The sequence below is a fragment of the Pongo abelii genome, chromosome 9 (genome assembly GCF_028885655.2).
Source record: "Pongo abelii isolate AG06213 chromosome 9, NHGRI_mPonAbe1-v2.0_pri, whole genome shotgun sequence".
Taxonomy (NCBI): domain Eukaryota; kingdom Metazoa; phylum Chordata; class Mammalia; order Primates; family Hominidae; genus Pongo; species Pongo abelii.
In genome coordinates, this window is record NC_071994.2 from 45,772,007 (window position 1) to 45,791,644 (window position 19,638).

A 19,638-nucleotide genomic window follows, 5' to 3' on the forward strand; every position below is an offset into this window, starting at 1 on the left:
AAGGAAGAGTCACAAGTCTGTGAGAAAGCAGTAGCAGGGTGGTTGCAGACAGCTGAATATAATTACCCACCTTATCCAGAATGTGAAAGTGAAAATTAACAGCTGTTGAATCATGAACTAAGAGAACCCTTCTAGGCATGCATGTGCCAGGCATATACTATTTCATCAAATGCAACATAGCAAAGTCCTATCTAGAATTATAGTAAAAATGGTGGTCCCTCAAGAACCATAATGTATCTCAGATCTTCTGCAACCCAGTCCAGACCATTTATCTTGACACAAAGACCTGCTCTAATCTTCACTCATGCTACCTTATTCACCACTCATACTTTTTTAGCCTAGTTCTTCCACTTCTCTGCCTTCTTATTTCAAGGAAAGTCTTCTTGTTTGTAGTCTTTTAAGGCAACCTCAAGTCTTCCTCTTGAAATCTTTTCTGGCTATTCCACATAGCTTTAGCTTCAGAATTGCAAAACCTCTGCCCACAGCTGTATAAGGCAAGGTCATTTGCCCATTTCCTCATTAGTAAAATGTGGGCTATTGTCTCCAACTTTTAGAATTGTTGTAAGCATGAATTGATGCAACATTTGTGCAAAGTTAAGTACAATTTCTGTCAAGTAGTAGAGTAGTTCTATATTAGCTTTCTTCCCTGAGCTCTGAGAACACAGAACCTGGGTGAGTTTCCCATTAAACGTTGATTTGATAATTAATTGAAATGTAGTTGTTAGCCTGGAGTCTATTTCCTGAATACAAAATTACCAAATTTCTTCAAAATGCCCAGAGATGAATTATTTGCAACTCTTTTTGCATGAAATGAAGGGAGTCATGAGTAAATCTAAAAGATAAACTATAGTAATAAATCTAATTGTACAATTAAGAGATGACAACTGATATGGTATAATACCATCAGGTGTGCTAGGGAAATTTATTCTTATCTTGGTAGGCAAAGGGACATATTTACAACATATACTCATACATAATGCTAAAAGAGCATCCATCTCAAGCTTTATTTGGAATACTGTTAAGTATGAGGCCAGCTTGAAATTGACTTTCAAAGTAGAATTCATAAAGTTGTATGGGTCTCATTGAAATTCCAGATAAATATTTGATTGACTGTTTTTCTGTTGTGTAGTCAGAATCTGTTTTTTCTTTTTTCTTTTTTTTTTTTTTTTTTTTTGCTGTGTGTATATGTGTTTAAGACAGAGTCTCATTCTGTCAATGAGGCTGGAGTGTGGTGGCACAATCACTGCTCACTGTAACCTCCAATTCCTAGCCCCCAGAGATCTTCCTACCTTAGCCTTCAGAGTAGCTGGAGCACAGGTGTGCACCACCACCACCACCGGTTATTTATTCATTCATTCATTCATTCTTTCTTTCTTTCTTTCTTTCTTTGGTAAAGACAAGTTCTCGCTATGTTGCCCAGGCTGGTCTCCACCTCCTGGTCTCAAGAGATCCTCCAGCCTCAGCCTTCCGAAGTAAGAAATGCCTTGTTTGAAATGAAGTGGTATTCACTTCTTAATTTTTCATAATTCCCTCCTAACTCCATCCAGGGTTTTAATCCTTTGAGACCTTCAATTCAATTTTTTTCTAGAGAAAAATTCAGTATTTAGAAGTTCTTGTGTATGTGTGTTTTGTACACTTTGAATATCAGGGCATCTTTTCTATATGAGAATGAGAATTATATAGACATGTATCTAGTCCAGTGTATAAGTAAGACTTATATTGTAGAGAAAAGAAGAATTAGAACTCTTTAATACATAGTCACATTAAATTAGGATTTTTTAAGCTTTTGTGATCAATCAATGTTTTGTCAGCTGAATGATGCCCTCAGACCTAAATTTATAAGTCCATGTCCTAATCCCCAGAACCTGTGAATGTTACCTTATTTGGAAAAAGTGTCTTTACAGATATAGTTAAGTTAAGCATATTGAAATGAGGAGATAATATTGGATTATTTAGTGGGCCCCAAATCCCATAGCAATTGTCCTTATAGGAGACACACAGAGAAGAGAAGCAGACAATGTGACCACAGTGGCAGAAATCAGAGTAATGGGGCCACAAGCCAAGGATTACCTGGAGCCATCTGAAGTTGAAAGATGTAAGGAAGTATATTTCCCTAGAGCCTCTTGGAGGGATCATGGCCCTGCTGACACCTTGATTTCAGACTTCCAGACTCCAGAACTGTGAGAGAATAAATCTCTATTGTTTTAAGACACCAGGTGTATGATAATATGTTACAGCAGCCACAGGAAACACAAGCTACTCTTAATTTTGATGCTCTCCAGATTACATAGGGAGTCCCTTTTCGCTCTCTTTAATTATAATTTTTTTTTTTACGTCTGCTGTACCTGTATTCATTCTCTGCATCTTTTCTTATATGCTGAATAACAAAAAGGAATGATGAGCACTCCTTTCTCAGTTGGACTGCAGCTACCAAGATGCTCTGTTATTGTTATGAAGAGGGTATTCTGGGCTTTTCTTTCTTTACCTCTCCAGGTGATGCCCCAGGAGCCTGCCCAGCAGCTCCTTATGCTTTCCATTGACTTTGTCTACCTGGACTTCCCCGGTCTGCTTTGCTCTGTCTGGTTGTGAATCAGAGTGAGGCTGGAACAGGGAAGTCTCTTAGGTCCGATTGTCTTGTTCTTTCAACAAACTGCCCTAAAATTTAATCATCATCAGTACATCTATGAGAATTAATCCATAGTTGTTGTCTGGACAATGTGCAGTTCAGATAACAAATAAGACATTTCAATCTTAAACCTTTTGAATGAGTACATCCTACAAACACATCATTTGTTTCAGAAATGGAAATATTTATGGTGGCTGATGATGCCTTCTAACAGTAAGGTAGGATGCTGATGTTCCACTCACTTGAGAAGCAAGTGTTCTCCTTCTGGTAGAAATGAACTAATCACTAGAAATACCCACATTCATACTTTGCTGAAAACACAAAACACTGAATAAATTCTGGGGATTAGGTACCAATAAGTGCCATACAATTACAGTGAGTGAAAAATGGGGGAAGAGTGCAGTTAGGATAAGGAGCAGAGCAATTGATTTATTGACCTATAAAATTTGGAGTATTAGCTATCTTCTAGACTTTCCAGTGGCCCTAAACCAGGTCTGTGACAAATTGATCCCATGGGTCATATCAGTCCATAGATGTGTTTTGTATGGTATGAATTTATTCTTTCAAACCTGGATGAAAAATGTAAAACTCATATCACACATTAAAATTCAAATTTACGGCTTTTTTTTTTTTTGAAAAATTAGAAAGTGGAGGAATACTGAGTCCACATTCTCAACTGGCAATAATCAGCTAACAATCAATCAATGGAGACCTTTGAGGTATGCATTCTTATTGATGTTGCAGTTTTCATCACTCCCTCCATTAGGGACTTCTTTAAATTGCATTGTCCTTTATAATTTGATATGTTAAAATCTATGTAACTCTGATTTCTAGTTTAGTTGCCTATTCATTAAATAAGTCATTTTCAAATGTCATATATGAAATTAGGTAAAAAAAAGAAATCCCTAGGAATGCCTTGTACACAAGGAATCAGTTCTTTTTCCAATATTATTGAAGGTGATTTGATTTTGCATTTAAAAGAAACATTACCATTTCCCACACTTAAATTCATTTTGCTCATTACATTATTGAAACAACAGTGCTAAAATATTATAAAAGTATGTAAATATCCCTCTTAACATTGTGCATTTTTTTATCATATGAGATTGGCATATCAACTGCCATTTAATCTAGATAAATGTTCATTTCCATGTGTTTAAATGTTTCTGATATTTGGCTTCTCAGTTCCTAAAATATTGATTTGTTGCCTCAAAAATAAACCTTTCATTTTTTAAAAATTTAATAACTCCATGTATTGAAAGGTTATTGGAAATTATATATCTTTTTTTTTTCTGGTAACCTAAATCATTTCTACCCAAAAGCTTTGCATTATATGGTGGACCTCAACTTGAAAAGTTGACTATTACATTCTAGTGCTTTTGTAGTAGTGGGGGTAGTTGTTACTGTCTCTAGATTAATCAAACAGATTCTCTTCTTCCTCTCTGTTTCATTATCCCAGTTTGAAACTATAGTATAGGATGACATCACAGTATTGAACTAGACAACTGATTATGATTGCAAAGGGCAAGAACTAAGAAATCAAATGAGGGTACTGAAGAGGCAGCAAATAAGTGTAAAGGCTTTATTTTTGGTAAGCATTCTTTGAATTTATTTATGGGCATGTTAGGTCATCTTTTTATTGCTTTATGGTAACTCAATCTAGATATTAAATTTCTAATGGAAAAGATGACGTATTTTTCTTATATTCTTCCTAGGTACGTAACAGGAATTCTGTAATATTTACTGAATAGTAATTAAGTATGAATTAATTCAAAGCTAAAAAATAGATTGTATAAACATGTAAGTCCCTGAAAGAGTGGGTAAATAAATGTATAATTGTTTAATAGGTTACCATTGATCTCAGAATGAACATGGGACTGGCCATCTCAGGACTATGGGCTGCAACATCTGCTCCAGCCTTCCTCTTCAGCCTTGTATCATTTGTCCCTTCACTTACTGGCTTCTGGCTCCACTGATGACCTTCAACACACCATACTTCTTTCCAACGTGCAGTTATTTCTTTTGCCTGGAAAAGTATTTCCATAGCACTTTGTATGTATGGCTCTTTCCCATTCTCCTGGTCTCAGCTTGCCTATTACCCCCTTAGAGAGCTCTTCCTTGATCACCTCACCCTGTATCTAGTGAGATTATCCAGTTCCTCCCCAATTTATCACTTCGCAACTTTTTTCCTATTATTAACATAGCCAGTAGTTATATTTCTCAATTATTTTCTAGCTTATTGTCAGTCTTTTACATATGAGGCTGCAAAAACCATAAAGAGTATTTTTTGTCTTATTCATCTCTGAATTTGCAGAGCCTGCCACACTGCCACTGAATTAATAAAATAGTAACGGGTGAATGAATAACAAAATCATAAAACAGGCTATACATATCACCTCTTAATGCCAGATTCTATTGTATTCTGAGGAGTGTGTGTGTGTGTGTGTGTGTGTGTGTGTGTGTTTTCTAATCCTAAGGAAAGAAGTAGTTGCCTTTGGAAAATGTTTTTATTTTCCCTCAGTTATTTTCCTATAAAGCATAAAGTTGGGTGATTGGGTAGATGGCTCATTGCTGTTATGGGTTTAGATATGCTATATGGTCTTTAAATACAAATGTTTCACATAACCCATTACCAGAATTTTAATAAAGCAAAGTCACAGTCAGAAGGGACATAGAACAAAGACAATAAGAAATACTACACCTCATCCAAGATTGTCTTTTAATGTCATCCACTCAAAAGGAGTTTAAAAAGCTCACTTGGAATTGAAATGTGGAAACACATTTGGAATCCTTAGCAGAATGGCACAGGGAATAAAGGTGTGGGTTGGGTGGTAGTTACAGGTCTATGACTAATTAGTTGTTAACTCTGGGCAAGTCACTTAACCACTCTGAGTGCTGGTTTCCTTTTTTGTAGAAGTGAAGATGAAGAAATAGGTCAGTGGCTTTGCAGCTGTGCGATGTTGAAAATTGTGAGCTGTGGTGGAGTGTGTGAAGGTGTTCCAGTTCCAACACCCACACCAATCAGAAAAACTCTGCTTTTAGCCAATTTCCACATGGAAGGACTGAATACATTTTGATTTTTAAAATGAGTCTCATGCTTAAGAATATTTGAAAACCACTAGAGTGGGTTTCCAATATCTCATGATAACTTTTTGATACTATGAAAAATTATGAATTCAATATTTGAAAGACTTAATTGAGAACCCACTGTATGGAAGGCACTATGCTAAATACTAGTAGATGAAGACTGCACCCAATTAGTATATAATCTAACCTATAGCCTGTAGCCATATGTTTGTAACCACAATTCAAAGAAAATTTATTTTAAAAGTTCATACCAGTACATAAGCACAGATCTATAAAGTTCAGAGTAGGGGAAGTTCTGGGAATGTGCATGTATGTGTGTGTGTGTGTGTGTATTTACATATATATGTTACATATGAGTAGATTTAAATATAAATGTATTGTAGGATGCATGAATATATATTCATATGTAGCATATATAACAAATATATAATATTACATATAACATATATACACACATATATATTCATATGCAACCTGGATGTAACAAATGAGGCAAAATTGTGTTCATTAGATATGTGTCTAGTTAATGTGTGGAACTTTCATCTTTCCTCATATTCCACTGAATCACAATGCTTTTATGCTATTAATAATGAGATTTAACACGAGATCATAGTTCACCAATCCCTGACATATTCAGTCACAAATAATTCTTGTAAATGTCTTTGTTTTTTCCAACAAAAATTGCAAAGATTTTTTTTAATTGTTGTAAATTTTTCAAAAAATGATATTAAAATTCTCTTCAAGGTTTCATCTAGGGAATTAAAACAGAGATGTGTTCTAATTTGCCATATTATATCAGTCTTTGTCAAATGTAGTATTTAAACTGTTGTTATCATAATTCAATACATAAAATTGATTTTATGTAATGAACTTCATCTTCACGAAAAAATATTGGGTATCATTTCCACTGGACAAATACCAATGAATAATAGTTGTCTAAGCATGTAATTTTAAATTAAGAATTTGACCAATATTTGATATTAAAATTTTTTTAGCATGACTGACTTAACAAGTCAGGTCTTTTTTTTAAGTTGGGGAGTGAATGAGAATCCAAAAACCAACTTAATTCAGAATAATGATGAATTCAAGAGCTGTAGGTATCACAAACCACTGAGATGTGATTTACCAGAAACTACAACCAAGCTTGAATTCTCAGCTCAGATATGTCATTTGCGCATTTTATTCATTTTGTAAAACTTAATAACTGCCAATTCTTAAAAATATGGTATTGGCTCAAGTGGAAACATTCACTGTTCTAAAAAATAACTTCTGAGTATACAAATAGATTTTTTTAAAGGTGTCTCCTTCATGTATATGAGAGGCAATGTAGTTTAGTAGAAAAAAGCACTGAACAGGAATTAGGAGACTTGATTACCAATCCCAACACACTGTAAATCAACTAGTTCTAAACAAATTAGTTGACTGGAACTCCTTAATTCACACTTCTGTAATATAGGGACAATACTTGTGACATGTACTATGATTATAACTTTATTAATAACTGTGACGCTTTATAAATGATCAAGTACTACATAAATCTGACACAAAGGTAATTTTGCTTTCAAAGCCAAGAAAAGATTTAAGCATTGCTGCTTCCAAATTGCAGGTTAAATTTTTTTTTATTTTTATTTTTTTTATTTTTGCAAGAGAGACGAGTTTTCTTTAAAATAATTCTTTGATTATGTTTTTGGTCCTTCTCTTCTTTGTCATACTTGGCTTCAGCCTGTTTAAGCTGAATGAGTAGGCATTTAAGAAGGTTCGGCACTTTGAAATGTATGTATAATGCGATTGGACTCTACATACATATTTTCATCAAAACATTTTACAAGGATCTCAGCACTAAGTATGCAGTAGATGGGACAAAAATCACAACAGGCAACTTTATTTTAGAATTTGATCCATAAATCAACAAAATAAATAAAAGCTGAGTCTCTATTATGTTAGTACACAAAATAAACCGAAAAATACATCAACATTTACCATGAGATCATTTAAATGTATTTGCAAATGATCTGATGAGGGAAACATGATTTACAACACGGGAAACTTCTTTTAACAACCATTGACTTAAATGCACTGCACTGTAGGTCACCTAGACTAGGTTAGCAAGAATGAGCAAAGTGGTAGGTCCAAAAGGCAACCTCCAAACACCTTCCTCAGATGGAAACTTTGGCAATTATCTGTGGTTACAAAAACAAAACAAACAAAAAAACCAAACCACCAATTCCTATTCTTAATCACGTTGGATGGTCATTTTGTCCATTCTTCTGCAATGAGTCCATTTTAAATACTTCAATTATTTTGAAGACACTCAAAATCCACAGAACAACAGACTCTTCCATTCTGTACATAAAGAAACATGTGTTAGCCAGTTGAGACATGGAATATAAATTAGCAGTCTGCAATTTTTATACTCAAAACAACTTTCAGCATTTTGAGACAAACTTCAAGAAGGCTATAAAAAATGACAAGAAAAAAATGCTAGGAAAAAAACTAGAGAAAGAGTAGAAAGAAATGAAGGACCGACAGACCCTCCAGGGTACTGCTCACTGGGATTCTGCTAGCAGTTCAATTTCACGCATCACCTGCACTCAATCCCTGCTTGGGAGGCCTCCCTGGGATTTCCAACTTTTCACATGACCTGTTTGCTGTCCTTATTCCAAGCGAGATTCTTTCCAAAAATAAATCCCTAAAAGATAGCAATCTGTCATTTAAGAAGCTATTTGAAAGTACCCCCAACAATCTGCAGGCAAGTCCAAGATGGGGTCCAGTAAGGTTTGCATGAAATCTCTCATGGTGACTAAGAAGGGGATAGTGCATAGTTAGGTATATAAATATTTATAAACTCATTAAAAATTTTATGTACTAATATAAATATACCTTTATAATTCCACGTAATTATCAGATAAGTAACAGAGGTCTCCCTGTGTCCTGGTCATTTAGTTCTCTGGGACTGAAGGTACAGATGCGACCATGGACCTTTTTCTATATGAGGTCTGATAGTATCCTTTTTCTACTGGGGCTACATCTTAAGATGATACTTTCCCAGAAAAAAAAAAAATCTACATTTATAACAGCATGAAGAGGCAAGTTGGGAAGCTTCCACTGATGCTTGAAGCTGAGCCAGGGTTTGATGGGACCATGTAGACTCCTAGTTTTAACATGTTTAATCATGGGAATCTTAAACAGATATTTTGGCAGAGATTTGACACTAACTAATGATTGTGCCAAATCAGCTACCACTCCAGCTCTTCACGAGCTTTGAAGGGAGAGATTAGTCAGTTTTTTAATCTTAATGACACATGAGGATGTCTCATGAAAACTCCAAAAAGACAGGGAAATAATCACTGTTAATGAAATGCTGTAGCAAGAGTTGCAGGTCCCCACCTTAGGCACTCTGATAATTAAACGAAGCAAAACAACTTGAGAGGACTTTTTTCCCCTAACATTGACAGTTTAATAAAAGAACTTAGAAACTTTTCCAGGATGAAAGGAAGTTGACTGGTTTTCTTCCTTCCTCCCTCTTTCCCTCCCTCCTTCCCTCTTTTCCTCCCTCCCTTCCTTCCTTCTTTTCTTTCTCCTTCCCTTCCTTGTTCTTTCCCTTTCTTTCTTTTCTTTTTATTTAATATGCAGGTCAAAAGAGCCTAAATTGGTCATAATTCAGCCAAGAATCAATGTCAAAATTATGTAGTTCAAAGGCAGGAGCAATTCTTTTATTTCATGCTCATTTGGAATTTGCCTTTTTACAGGGTGCAGCTATGATAATATTCATACATATTAAATTCCTATGAGAAGTAAATGTATGCCAGAGTTTCCACCATGTCCATTGAACCTGTGCATTCAGAAATATCAGGAGTGGACCTCCTGCAAGTGTTCTCTGGCAATTGTTTAAGGCTTCAATATCTGAAGAACATCCAATTACCTTGCATTTACAGGTTGTGCAGGGAGATCCAGCCATCGTCCACACTGAGCCGCTAAGCCTTGAAACACCGTAGCTGTCCAGGCAAGTTTTTCTGATGTCATAGGCAATGTTATCAGCTAGGCAGGGGTCACTGACACAGCGGGGACAACATTCCCCTTCTAAGATAGCTGTGTACTCACAGCTCAAGTTGGGGCAAGTGAGTGGCCAGCAATCTACCTCTCCTTCCTGTAGATGAAAAGCAAAAAAGGTCGCATTATTGTTCTATGCATAATTTTATTCCCAAAGTCATAGAAGGGGAAAGAGAGCACAGTAATTCTCATCGCTGAATGTTTCTAGTTGACACCGTTGAGAATATAATACACTTCCTCCTTGAAGACCTACTACAGGTCTCACTTCTTTCAGAATGCTTTTGCTGACCATCTATACTGCAGGACACAGAAAGAACTAGGTGAACTTCTTTGTGTGCCAAGCACAGCCTATAATTATTTTAACATGATACTTATAATTAGTACAATTCCACATTAAGTTTTGAGCTTTCAGACTTTTGGCTTGTTACTTTCTCTCCATCATGTTTAGCACGGTTTTGGTCAATAAAGGCTAATAAATAAATTATAAGGTACTGTCTAGTATATAAAGAGCAATTAATTTCTCTTAAGGTCAAAAGCAGAACCTGAAGCACTGTAATATTTCAATCAAATTTAAAGTTAAGGTTGGGCAATGTCAAGAGAACCATTTCAGAATGGTTTTGAATATAACATGTGACCACTGAACTTTCTAGATTGCAGTTCAAACGGAGCTTTTGTGTGTCTCAGCATCTGGCATCTGTGGCTTCATTGAGCTGCCCACAATAAAACTATTTCACTATGCATCCTCTTCCTCTGCTATCATGAATTATAATCTATGGCATAATACCTTATAATATATGGTAACTTGTTTAATTGTTCAGTAATCTCCATAAGACTATGGGCTTTGTGTGGGTATAGGCCATGTCTATCTTGCTCACTGTTACATCATACAAAGTCTGGCACATGAAAAGTCTTGAATATTTATTAAGTATGACCCACAGTATTCTCAAGTAATTCATAAGTTAAGTGTTTAACAGCTTCCGTTTTCCTGAGAAATATTCATCTTAGGGGCTAGGATGGAAGAGGATATACTTTTGAAATTCTATCTATGAAAATTTCATGCATCAAATTAATACCAATTCTTCTGGATGCCTGATGGTTAGCTTCTTGGAAAAGAAATGCAATTTGCCAGTCTCATAGGGAAACTAATTCTACAGTTGTATTGACTTTTTTGTCCTTGGGTGGGAGTTTTAAAAAATGACTACAATTTTTATTTATCTGAGTCATACTTCTCAGTCGTAGGGGTGATTAAGAAAGACATATTCTGTTAAGATTATCTGCACATTCACCTGAAGACTTAAAAAAAATCTGATGGAAATTTAGAGCATAATTTATCTGAATACTTGTTTTCATACAGTACCCATAAAATGAGAATCATTCATGTCAGCAAATGTTAACTTACAGACACGCAGCTAATAGTTTCCATTACCAATCAACTCAGAATGTTCCATAGTTGTGACTTTACATATGGGATATCACATTCCATGACAATGTGTCCTAGAAGTCTTCTCATTGCTAGAAATCTTTGTGATATAATTTGAAATTGAAAGAACGAGGTCAAGAAATTAAGCCTTTTCTCTGGACTTTCTCAAATCTAATTATACCATTATTAGCCCTATATTAATATTTATAACAACCTTCATTTTTTTCTTTTTAAACATGTAGTATCTGAAAAGATTTTTCAAGGTAGGAAGTATTAACGATAGTCACTACCATACACTAAGTGCCTTCTCTAAGCCAAGTATTATATTTGTCCTTCTTATATATCTTGTAATCTTCATAACAGCCCATTCTTTCCCTCAGATATACTCACACACCTGTGTCCACTTGAGGGACAGAATAGTCAGTAAAATGCTAAGACTTGCCCAAGGTAATCATTTTAAGCTAGCATGTGGGAGGACCACATTTAGATTCTAGGTCTCTATGATTAAATCTCTGATATTTCTACTTTATTTTGTTACCTCTTATATTGAAATCTTTAAGGGTTATGGCACATAAATGAAAGATTTAGCTGTGTCAGGACTACAAGTACTAGTCAAGGTTTTGAAAGCTTCCTTTGTTGCAGAGATTTTTCTTGATCTTGATTTCTTATTAGTAGTAGCTGTAAACTGTCATTGTTTGGGTCAAATCTGTCCCATAAATATGTGCTTTTTACTTTGTACAGTATTTCAAATACAGCCTGAATATCTTTAGGCAGAGAACATGACCCTTAGCCACAGGCCCCACAGAGCTCCCTGTACAGTATTATGAAAAACGGGGAACTAGGTCCCACAGACAACTGAATTTGTAACCTCTTTCAGAGTAAAGGCTCAACACCCTGTAAAGGAAGCCAACATACCAGACACCGACACTGCTGACAGCTATGGGTCCAATTGTCTCCACTTCGATACAGCTTGTGACCATTTTGGTCTAAACATTGACTTGTGACTCTGGTGTCACATTCTGGGCAACAGAAAAGGTCAGCACTTGGATTCTGGCAATCACAAGCTGTCCGTCGGCAGAATATCTTGCCATCCTGTTTAGAAATGAAGTTAAGGAGGTTTCATCATTTAGGACATGACGGACAGCTACACTATGAGAAATGAACTTCTTGGATTTTTAGTCATCCCCTGGCCACCTCTCATTCTGTTCAAAACTGAAGCACACACTTGTGTTCTCACAAACACACCCTTTCTTTCCCTGATTTTGCTTGCAGAGCAGAAAAAATAGGAACATTTTTAAGTTTAGCAAAATTCAGCATGTTTTTTGAAAATCTTTTTCAAAGGGGTTCTTAAAAATCATATTTCTAAGTAAGAATTATAAGTAAGCAGCTAAAAATGCATATATGTTCAATAAGTCATTTGAGTGGAAAATCATGCTCCTGTATTCCCATACTACCACTTAACATATTCAAATACATTCATCTAACTATATCCCTGTCCCAACTGTGAAAGGAAGTCTGATTATGTCCTTTATACAGAAAAATTAACTTAGATCCAGAGAGGCTAAACCACTTATCCAAGATGACATAGTTAAGTAGTGGTTCTCCAAGCAGCACCACCAATTGTTATGGTCTCAAAATATTCTTCTTCGGCAAGATTGCCTTAAAGTTGTGTACTACAGGGGGGTATAATCAAGTGCCTCTTTCCACCTTATGGCAGTTCTCCCATATTGTAAGCACAGTACAGTTTTTGAAGTATTGCCTCTGAGGACTCATAGTTACAAAAAATTGAAAGTCAGCAGCACTTAAGCAGTAAGACTAAACATTTTGCAGCATATCTTTTTTTATATGTCTGTTGCTTACATTAATTTCTTAAACAATGTTCTTCATTGCTGAAAATTTAAGGTAAGACCTGTCATCACCATTCATGCTTATAAGTAATTTGCTGAATATTTTAAAAAACCAAAGAGTCTCAGGGCTGGAATTTACCTTAAAGAACATATAACCAAGCCTCCTGACCTATAGTTGAATCCTCTTTATAGCAGCCATATTCAAAAGTTGAAGTGCTTGAGGCTCTCCAGTCTTGAATTCACCACTATGGAGAGAATTCAGTGTGCATCTCTGTACATGTTATAATGTAAAAAATCAGACTTCTCATTACTTCTATCCATTGACCTGAATCCATACTTTCGGTAATAACAGAACTCCAAACACTCTGTCATGGTTCAGTTCTTCAGTTTTTAGAAGACAGCTCTTATGTATTCACTGAGATGTTTCATCTCCGGGTAAACACCTCTAACTTCTTGACCAGTCCCCATCATTTATAATGCTTTCACTGTCATAGTTGCCTTTTCTTTCAACAGTTTTAAGTATATATCATCATCATAATCATCATCATCATCATCATCATCATCATATTCTACCATGCATTTAATACTTATCTTGTGTTATACATTGTGCAGAGGCATTTACATGCGTGATCACATTTAATCCTGATAATTTGTGGAATACGAATGTATATCTCTATTTCTCAAATGAGGTAGCTGAGAGAGAACTAAATAGAATTATTCAGCAATGGTCTTTGAAGAAAGACTGAATTGAATTTCGTTCTCACCTTGTTTTAAGTGTTGTACTTTCTTTAATGCAGGCTTTTTTCAATAAAGTCTTGTGCCACACAATGAAATTTTGGTCACTGACGTACTACACATACAAAGGTGGTCCTATAGAATTTGAATGAAGCTGAAAAATTCCTGTCACCTAGTGACATCGCAGCCATTATGTAATGCACTGTATTACTCATGCATGTGTTTGTAACGATGCTTGTGTAAACAAGCCTACTGAGCTACCAGTTGTATAAAAATGTACACCTACAGTCATTTACTGTACATACTGCTTGATAATGATGATAAATGGCTAGGTAACTGGTTTATGTATTTAGTATACTATCTATCTTTTTTAATCATTATTTTAGAATGTATTATTCCTACTTATAAAAAAAAAGAGATAACTAAAACAGCCTCAGGCAAGTCCTCAGGAGGTATTCTAGAAGAAGGCATTGTTATCATAAGAGACGATAGCTCTGTGCATATTATCGTCCCTGAAGACCTTCCAGTGGGACAAGACATGGAGGAAAATATGGAGGTGAAAGACAGTGATATTGATAATCCTGACCCTGTGGAGACCTAGGTTAAGGGGTGTTTTTGTGTGCCAGTTTGAAAAAAATGTTTAATAAGTTTTAAAAAATTAGAAAAAGCTTATAGAATAAGAATATAAAGAAAATATTTTGTACAGCTGTACAATGTGTTTGTGTTTTAAACTAAGTGTTATTACACAAGAGTCAAAAAGTTACAAAAATTAAAAAGTTTATAAAGTAAAAAATTTACAATAAGCTAAGGTTAATTTATTGAAGAAAAAAATTCTTTTTCAAAATTTAGTGTAGCCTAAGTATACAAGGTTCATAAAGTGTACAGAAGTGAACAGTAATATCCTAGGCCTTCACATGCACCCAACATTCACTCACTCACTCACCTACCGCAACTTCTAGTCCCGTAAGCTCCATTCATGGTAAGTGTTCTATACAGGTATACCACTTTTTGTCTTTTATATGTATTGTTATTGTACCTTTTCTATGTTTAGATATACAAATACTTACCACTGTGTTACAATTGCCTACAATACTAAGTGTAGGATCATGCTGTCCAGGTTTATAGCCTAGAAGCAATAGACTATACCAAATAGCCTAGGTGTGTAGTAAGCTATTCCATCTAGGTTTGTTTAAATATACTCTATGATGTTGACACAGTGATGAAAAAGCCTAATGACTCATTTCTTAGAATGTATCCCTGTCATTAAGTGATGCATGACTGTATTTACTTTCTTTGACTATGCCATAGTGTTGGCTAATATTGAGCTTAATGAAGACTAAAACCTCATTAAGCCCTATCTCATCTTGTGCAGTTGGCTGTTTAGGGGCAGCAAGTATACAACTTGATGTTTATCTCTGTTGCATTTCATATTGTTAGATCTATTTCATCTCTTCTTCCTGTCACAATGCTTTGTAAATGCTATTTCTGCCATTTACTATAGCTCACCCTCCTTCGCAGCTTAGTGACATCTGAAAACTTGATGGACTTGCCCTCAGGGTCTTTATCTACTTTATCCACAACAACGCTGAATAATCAGACAGGACTTGCTGAGATGTTTTGTGTCAGCTAAAGTGGAAACCTTAAAAGCTTTATATTCTTTAAGGAGAATGGAAAGCAGACATGCCAGCTACATATATAACAACAGGTTGAAAAATGTATCGTGTGCATTGGCTCTTTTGCTATACAAATAACAAGAAATCATGGTGTTCCAAAAATATCAAGAGATGAAAGATTATACACACACATATACATTTGCATGTGTATGCAAATGTGTATATAGAAAGAAAGCAAGAGACTCTATATTTTAGCAAGTGAATTGAATCAGAGAATCCAGCTAGTCAGGACAAGGAAGTGTCCCGATCCTAGGAATTTCCCAACAATAGGCCTTAGGTTTACAGCTCATATACCATTATTTTAACTCACTCATATATTTTGCTTGTGTCACCATGGCCCCAAATGACTCCCTGAAGACTTACTTTAACCAACAAAAACTAAGCAAACTAATGATAGCTACTACATAAACCTATTCGATCAGCTCAGCTTCCAATGGCACACGATCACTCTTCCCAAATGTAGAAGGATCATGCCTCAGGAACCAGCATGGCTGTGTCTGTGGCCGGCATCAAACAAAAGGATAAATTCTTTCAGAAAAGGTTGCTGCACAACAGGCTATGAGACTCAGTTTTCTTCCCATGTGCTGATTAAAAGAATGAATAAGAATAAATGGATAGCCTCCAGGGTTAGTGCAAAATAAAGCAATTTCACATCTCATCAATTATGTGAAAATGCCAAATAGGCCCCCCTTAGCTTCTAACATGTTTCAGAACAATGGCAATGTTCACTTTGCCTTTGAATTACAGGGTAACTGTCAAGAAAATCATTTTTAATAATGAAAATGTCACAGGTGACTCCATTAATACAATGAGAATGCCATTATAAAACATCAGCTCACAGAGCACAATCACACTAGAAACTAAATTTGGGGAGAGTATGGAGCTCACTGATGATAAGTAATCTTTTATCAGAGATCTTTGAGGCTCTTTCCAGAGTTTGATCTCTATTCCAACTTGGGTGGTTTGAACAATCCCTACTTATGTGCCAAAGATGTATTTTTGCAATCTTCTGCCACAGAAGCTGTTTTGATGCAATTTTATACTGCAAGTTCAAGGATAAGCAATTAATAACTGTTCTAATATTTAAGTTGCTTCTGAATTTTAAAAAGCAGGGAAACAAAGTTTCCTATCTGGTAAAAAATACATTTTTTCTTATGCCATAGAAAAATTATAGGTTTTTTTGCTATTAATTACAAATTTTAATACTGAATAGTCAACACACTGATATATTTACTCCAGATTACATAATATCACTCATTTTTTTTCTGCCATAGAGTTTTGAAACTTCTAAATCAAGAAGGTGGACATAGGTCAGATTATTTCTGTAAAACAGTAATATAAACTTTGGGTTGGAAAACTGATGCCCATGGTACAAATTCAACCTGATGCCTGTTTTTGTAAATGAAGTGTTATTGGAACTCAAGTTCGCTTGTTCATTTACATTTTGTCTGCGGGTCTTTTTCACACTGCAATGGCAGAACTGGGTATTTGGGACATTTTTTTTCACACTGCAATGGCAGAATTGAATATTTGGGACCGAAGCTTTATGGTCTACAAAACATGAAATATTTACAACATGACCCTTTAAAGAAAAAAACCTTGCTGATGCCTGATATAGACTACGAAATTAGGGCTGGTAACCTAGACGCGCCTATTCTACTTTCTCACACACAAATTGAGCTGTGATTTCCAATCTTTTTACAAAGTATTAATTTTGCCTTCAGGACACAGCCCACAAACTAGTCCCTTAGTCCTAACACCTGGGGTAGAAACACATTTAGCAGTCATTTTATCCAGTTATCTCAATTTAATGAAGAGGAAACCAAGCCCAGAGAGGGAAATGCCTTTTCCATGTAGAAAACTAATAACAAAACAGAAACTTATCCCTAACCTGAACTTTCATAACAATGATTTTCCACTATGATGCACCTTTTGTATCATGAGGAGGCTAGGGGATAGGAAAAACTAATTTTAGATAAAGTGATATCAGAAAGATTCTTGGGGCAAAAGTTTTCAAAGTGGCAGTCCTCAAACCAGCAGCATTACCATTTCCTGGGAACTACTGAAAAATGCAAATTCTTGCACCCCACCCCAGATCTACTGAACCAGAAAATACTGAGGGTAGAGCCAGTGATCAAAGTTTCACAAGCCCTGCAGGTGATTCTGGTGCAAAGCTTCAAAACCATTGATGGAGAAACAACATCACCCAGTCAGATGGAGAGGTAGCATGGTGTAACGTTCAAGCTCCTGCAAGGACAAGGCAGGGTTTGGAACACTACCACAGGAGAAAGAGTCAGGGAAAATTAGAAAGAGACGCCCTGTTCCTTTACAGGACCCCTAGAGTTTTGAGTGCCAAATGAAACCTTCCAATAAGTTCCTCTTTCCAAGGAAAAGAAACACAATCTTACAGCTTGCACAGCTAACTCCAACCATCAAAACCACAATAGACAGGAAAATATTTATAATGCTGTTAGTTGGGTTCGAAGAGCAAGGCAAAGCATTTTTATGAGCAGTTTGCTGGAATTCAGAAAGTTTACTTTTATCCTGGCCCCAGGCACAGACCAGACTCTTCCCTGGCTTCTTCCTGTGAGTAAGTCCTATTCTTATGAAGGCAGAACCAGTATGCTGACTGCTCCTCATAGATCAGATTCTTTCCTCCTTGCCAGAAAGAGATACACGAGTGCTTGAGAGTGTCCCTGGCATGACCATCTTCAGTTTCTGGGAATAGGTTTATATAAACAGGTCAGATGGCCATGATTCCAGACAATCTCATGAAAAAGGTCTTCTCCACTTTGCCTTTCCTTTCCACAGTAATTCGTCCCTGACTTTATTATAACATGGAAGTTTACTGGCTATTTATGGTATCCCTTTCCCTACTCATCTCTAAACCCCAGAAAAACTCAAGAACTAATACTGCTCAAGTCTTTAGTATTACTTTGTTTTCAAGATGAATGCTACTCACATTTTTTAACTGTATGAAACCATAGAAACAATATCTGGCCTTCATAGTTTGCTCTCTTCCTCCCACTAGATTATCCAGTTACTACTCATAATAGTATAGGTATAGGTATAAGTGTACATGTAGGTATAGATGTAGTAGCATACAAGCCCACTTGCAGACCCTGGTTCTTATGTAATGGCACCTGAATCCTGTTCACCTGAGAAAATGGGCAGCTATGTCTCAAACATGCTACTCAGGAGCTTTTTTTTGCCCAGAGAATAGGGAAGACATTACCACAGACACTAAGTCTCTAGCATCATCAGTCATCAGGACCCATTTTTCACTTCTGCATTTTCTCCCATTAGATGTTACTTCTCTATCCCTCTTTCAGGTTTTCATCTTTACTCCTCTGAACCTTTACCTCAGCCTAAGTGATTTCTTTCTAGTTAGCTTCTATCTCCTCAGGTCATCCATCATGCTGTCAATCAGACCTTGATTGGGCCCTGCCAATTCCAAACGTAAAATTTCTTATGATCATTTGCTGCCCACAGGATGAAGTCTAAATCCCATGGCCTGGCTCTGTCTTCAGCCTTAATCTCTCAGCTCATCAGTGACTATACCCTTCTTATACTCTTTTTGTTCCTGATATTTTTAAGCTCATCATTCACTTCATATTTCTAATACAACATATATTCTTACACTTTCTCATTTTTGCTCTTACAGTTCCCTCTTGTTTGGGATTCACCTTCCCCTACATCTCTACTTGATTAAATTCCTCATTCTTTAAGGGCCCCTTCAAAGATCACCTTCTCTGTGAAAGGCTTTCCCTATTCGCTTCTGCATCTTCCCAAAGTAGAGCATTCAGTCGTCCCTCAGTATCTCTGGGGGATTGGTTCAAAGACCTCTGCACAGATACCAGAATCTGCAGATGTTCAAGTCCCTTATATAAAATGGCATAGTATTTGCATATAACTGCATAGTATTGCAAACCACCTATGCATATCCTCCCATATACTTTAAATCATCTCTAGATTACTAATAATACCTAATAGGGTATAAATGAAATATTTATATTATTAATTTAAATTTGCATTATCTTTGTTTTTTAAACACTTTTGATCTGGGGTTGGTTGAATTCAAGAATGTAGAACCAACAAATACAGAGGGCTGACTATGCTTCCCCTTTCTGTGTTCCCACAGCAAATTGTTCATAGCTCTACCATATATGACAAGTGGTTAATTGTTTGTGTATCCATTTA

General features: G+C 35.9%; 1 protein-coding gene across 2 annotated transcripts in view; it reads right to left on the bottom strand.

Annotated features, from left to right (window-relative positions):
* Window positions 1-7,321: 7,321 nt before the first annotated feature.
* NELL1 (neural EGFL like 1) overlaps window positions 7,322-19,638 on the bottom strand; it is a 926,144-nt gene continuing 913,827 nt past the window's right edge. For both annotated transcript variants that reach the window (XM_002821956.3, XM_002821957.4), the window contains 3 exons: window positions 12,099-12,275; window positions 9,636-9,860; window positions 7,322-8,056 (listed from right to left, as the gene is read on the bottom strand). In XM_002821956.3, coding sequence (XP_002822002.3) covers window positions 8,006-8,056; window positions 9,636-9,860; window positions 12,099-12,275 — 453 coding nt within the window. In that variant the 3' untranslated portion in view covers window positions 7,322-8,005. The remainder of the gene's footprint in view (window positions 8,057-9,635; window positions 9,861-12,098; window positions 12,276-19,638) is intronic.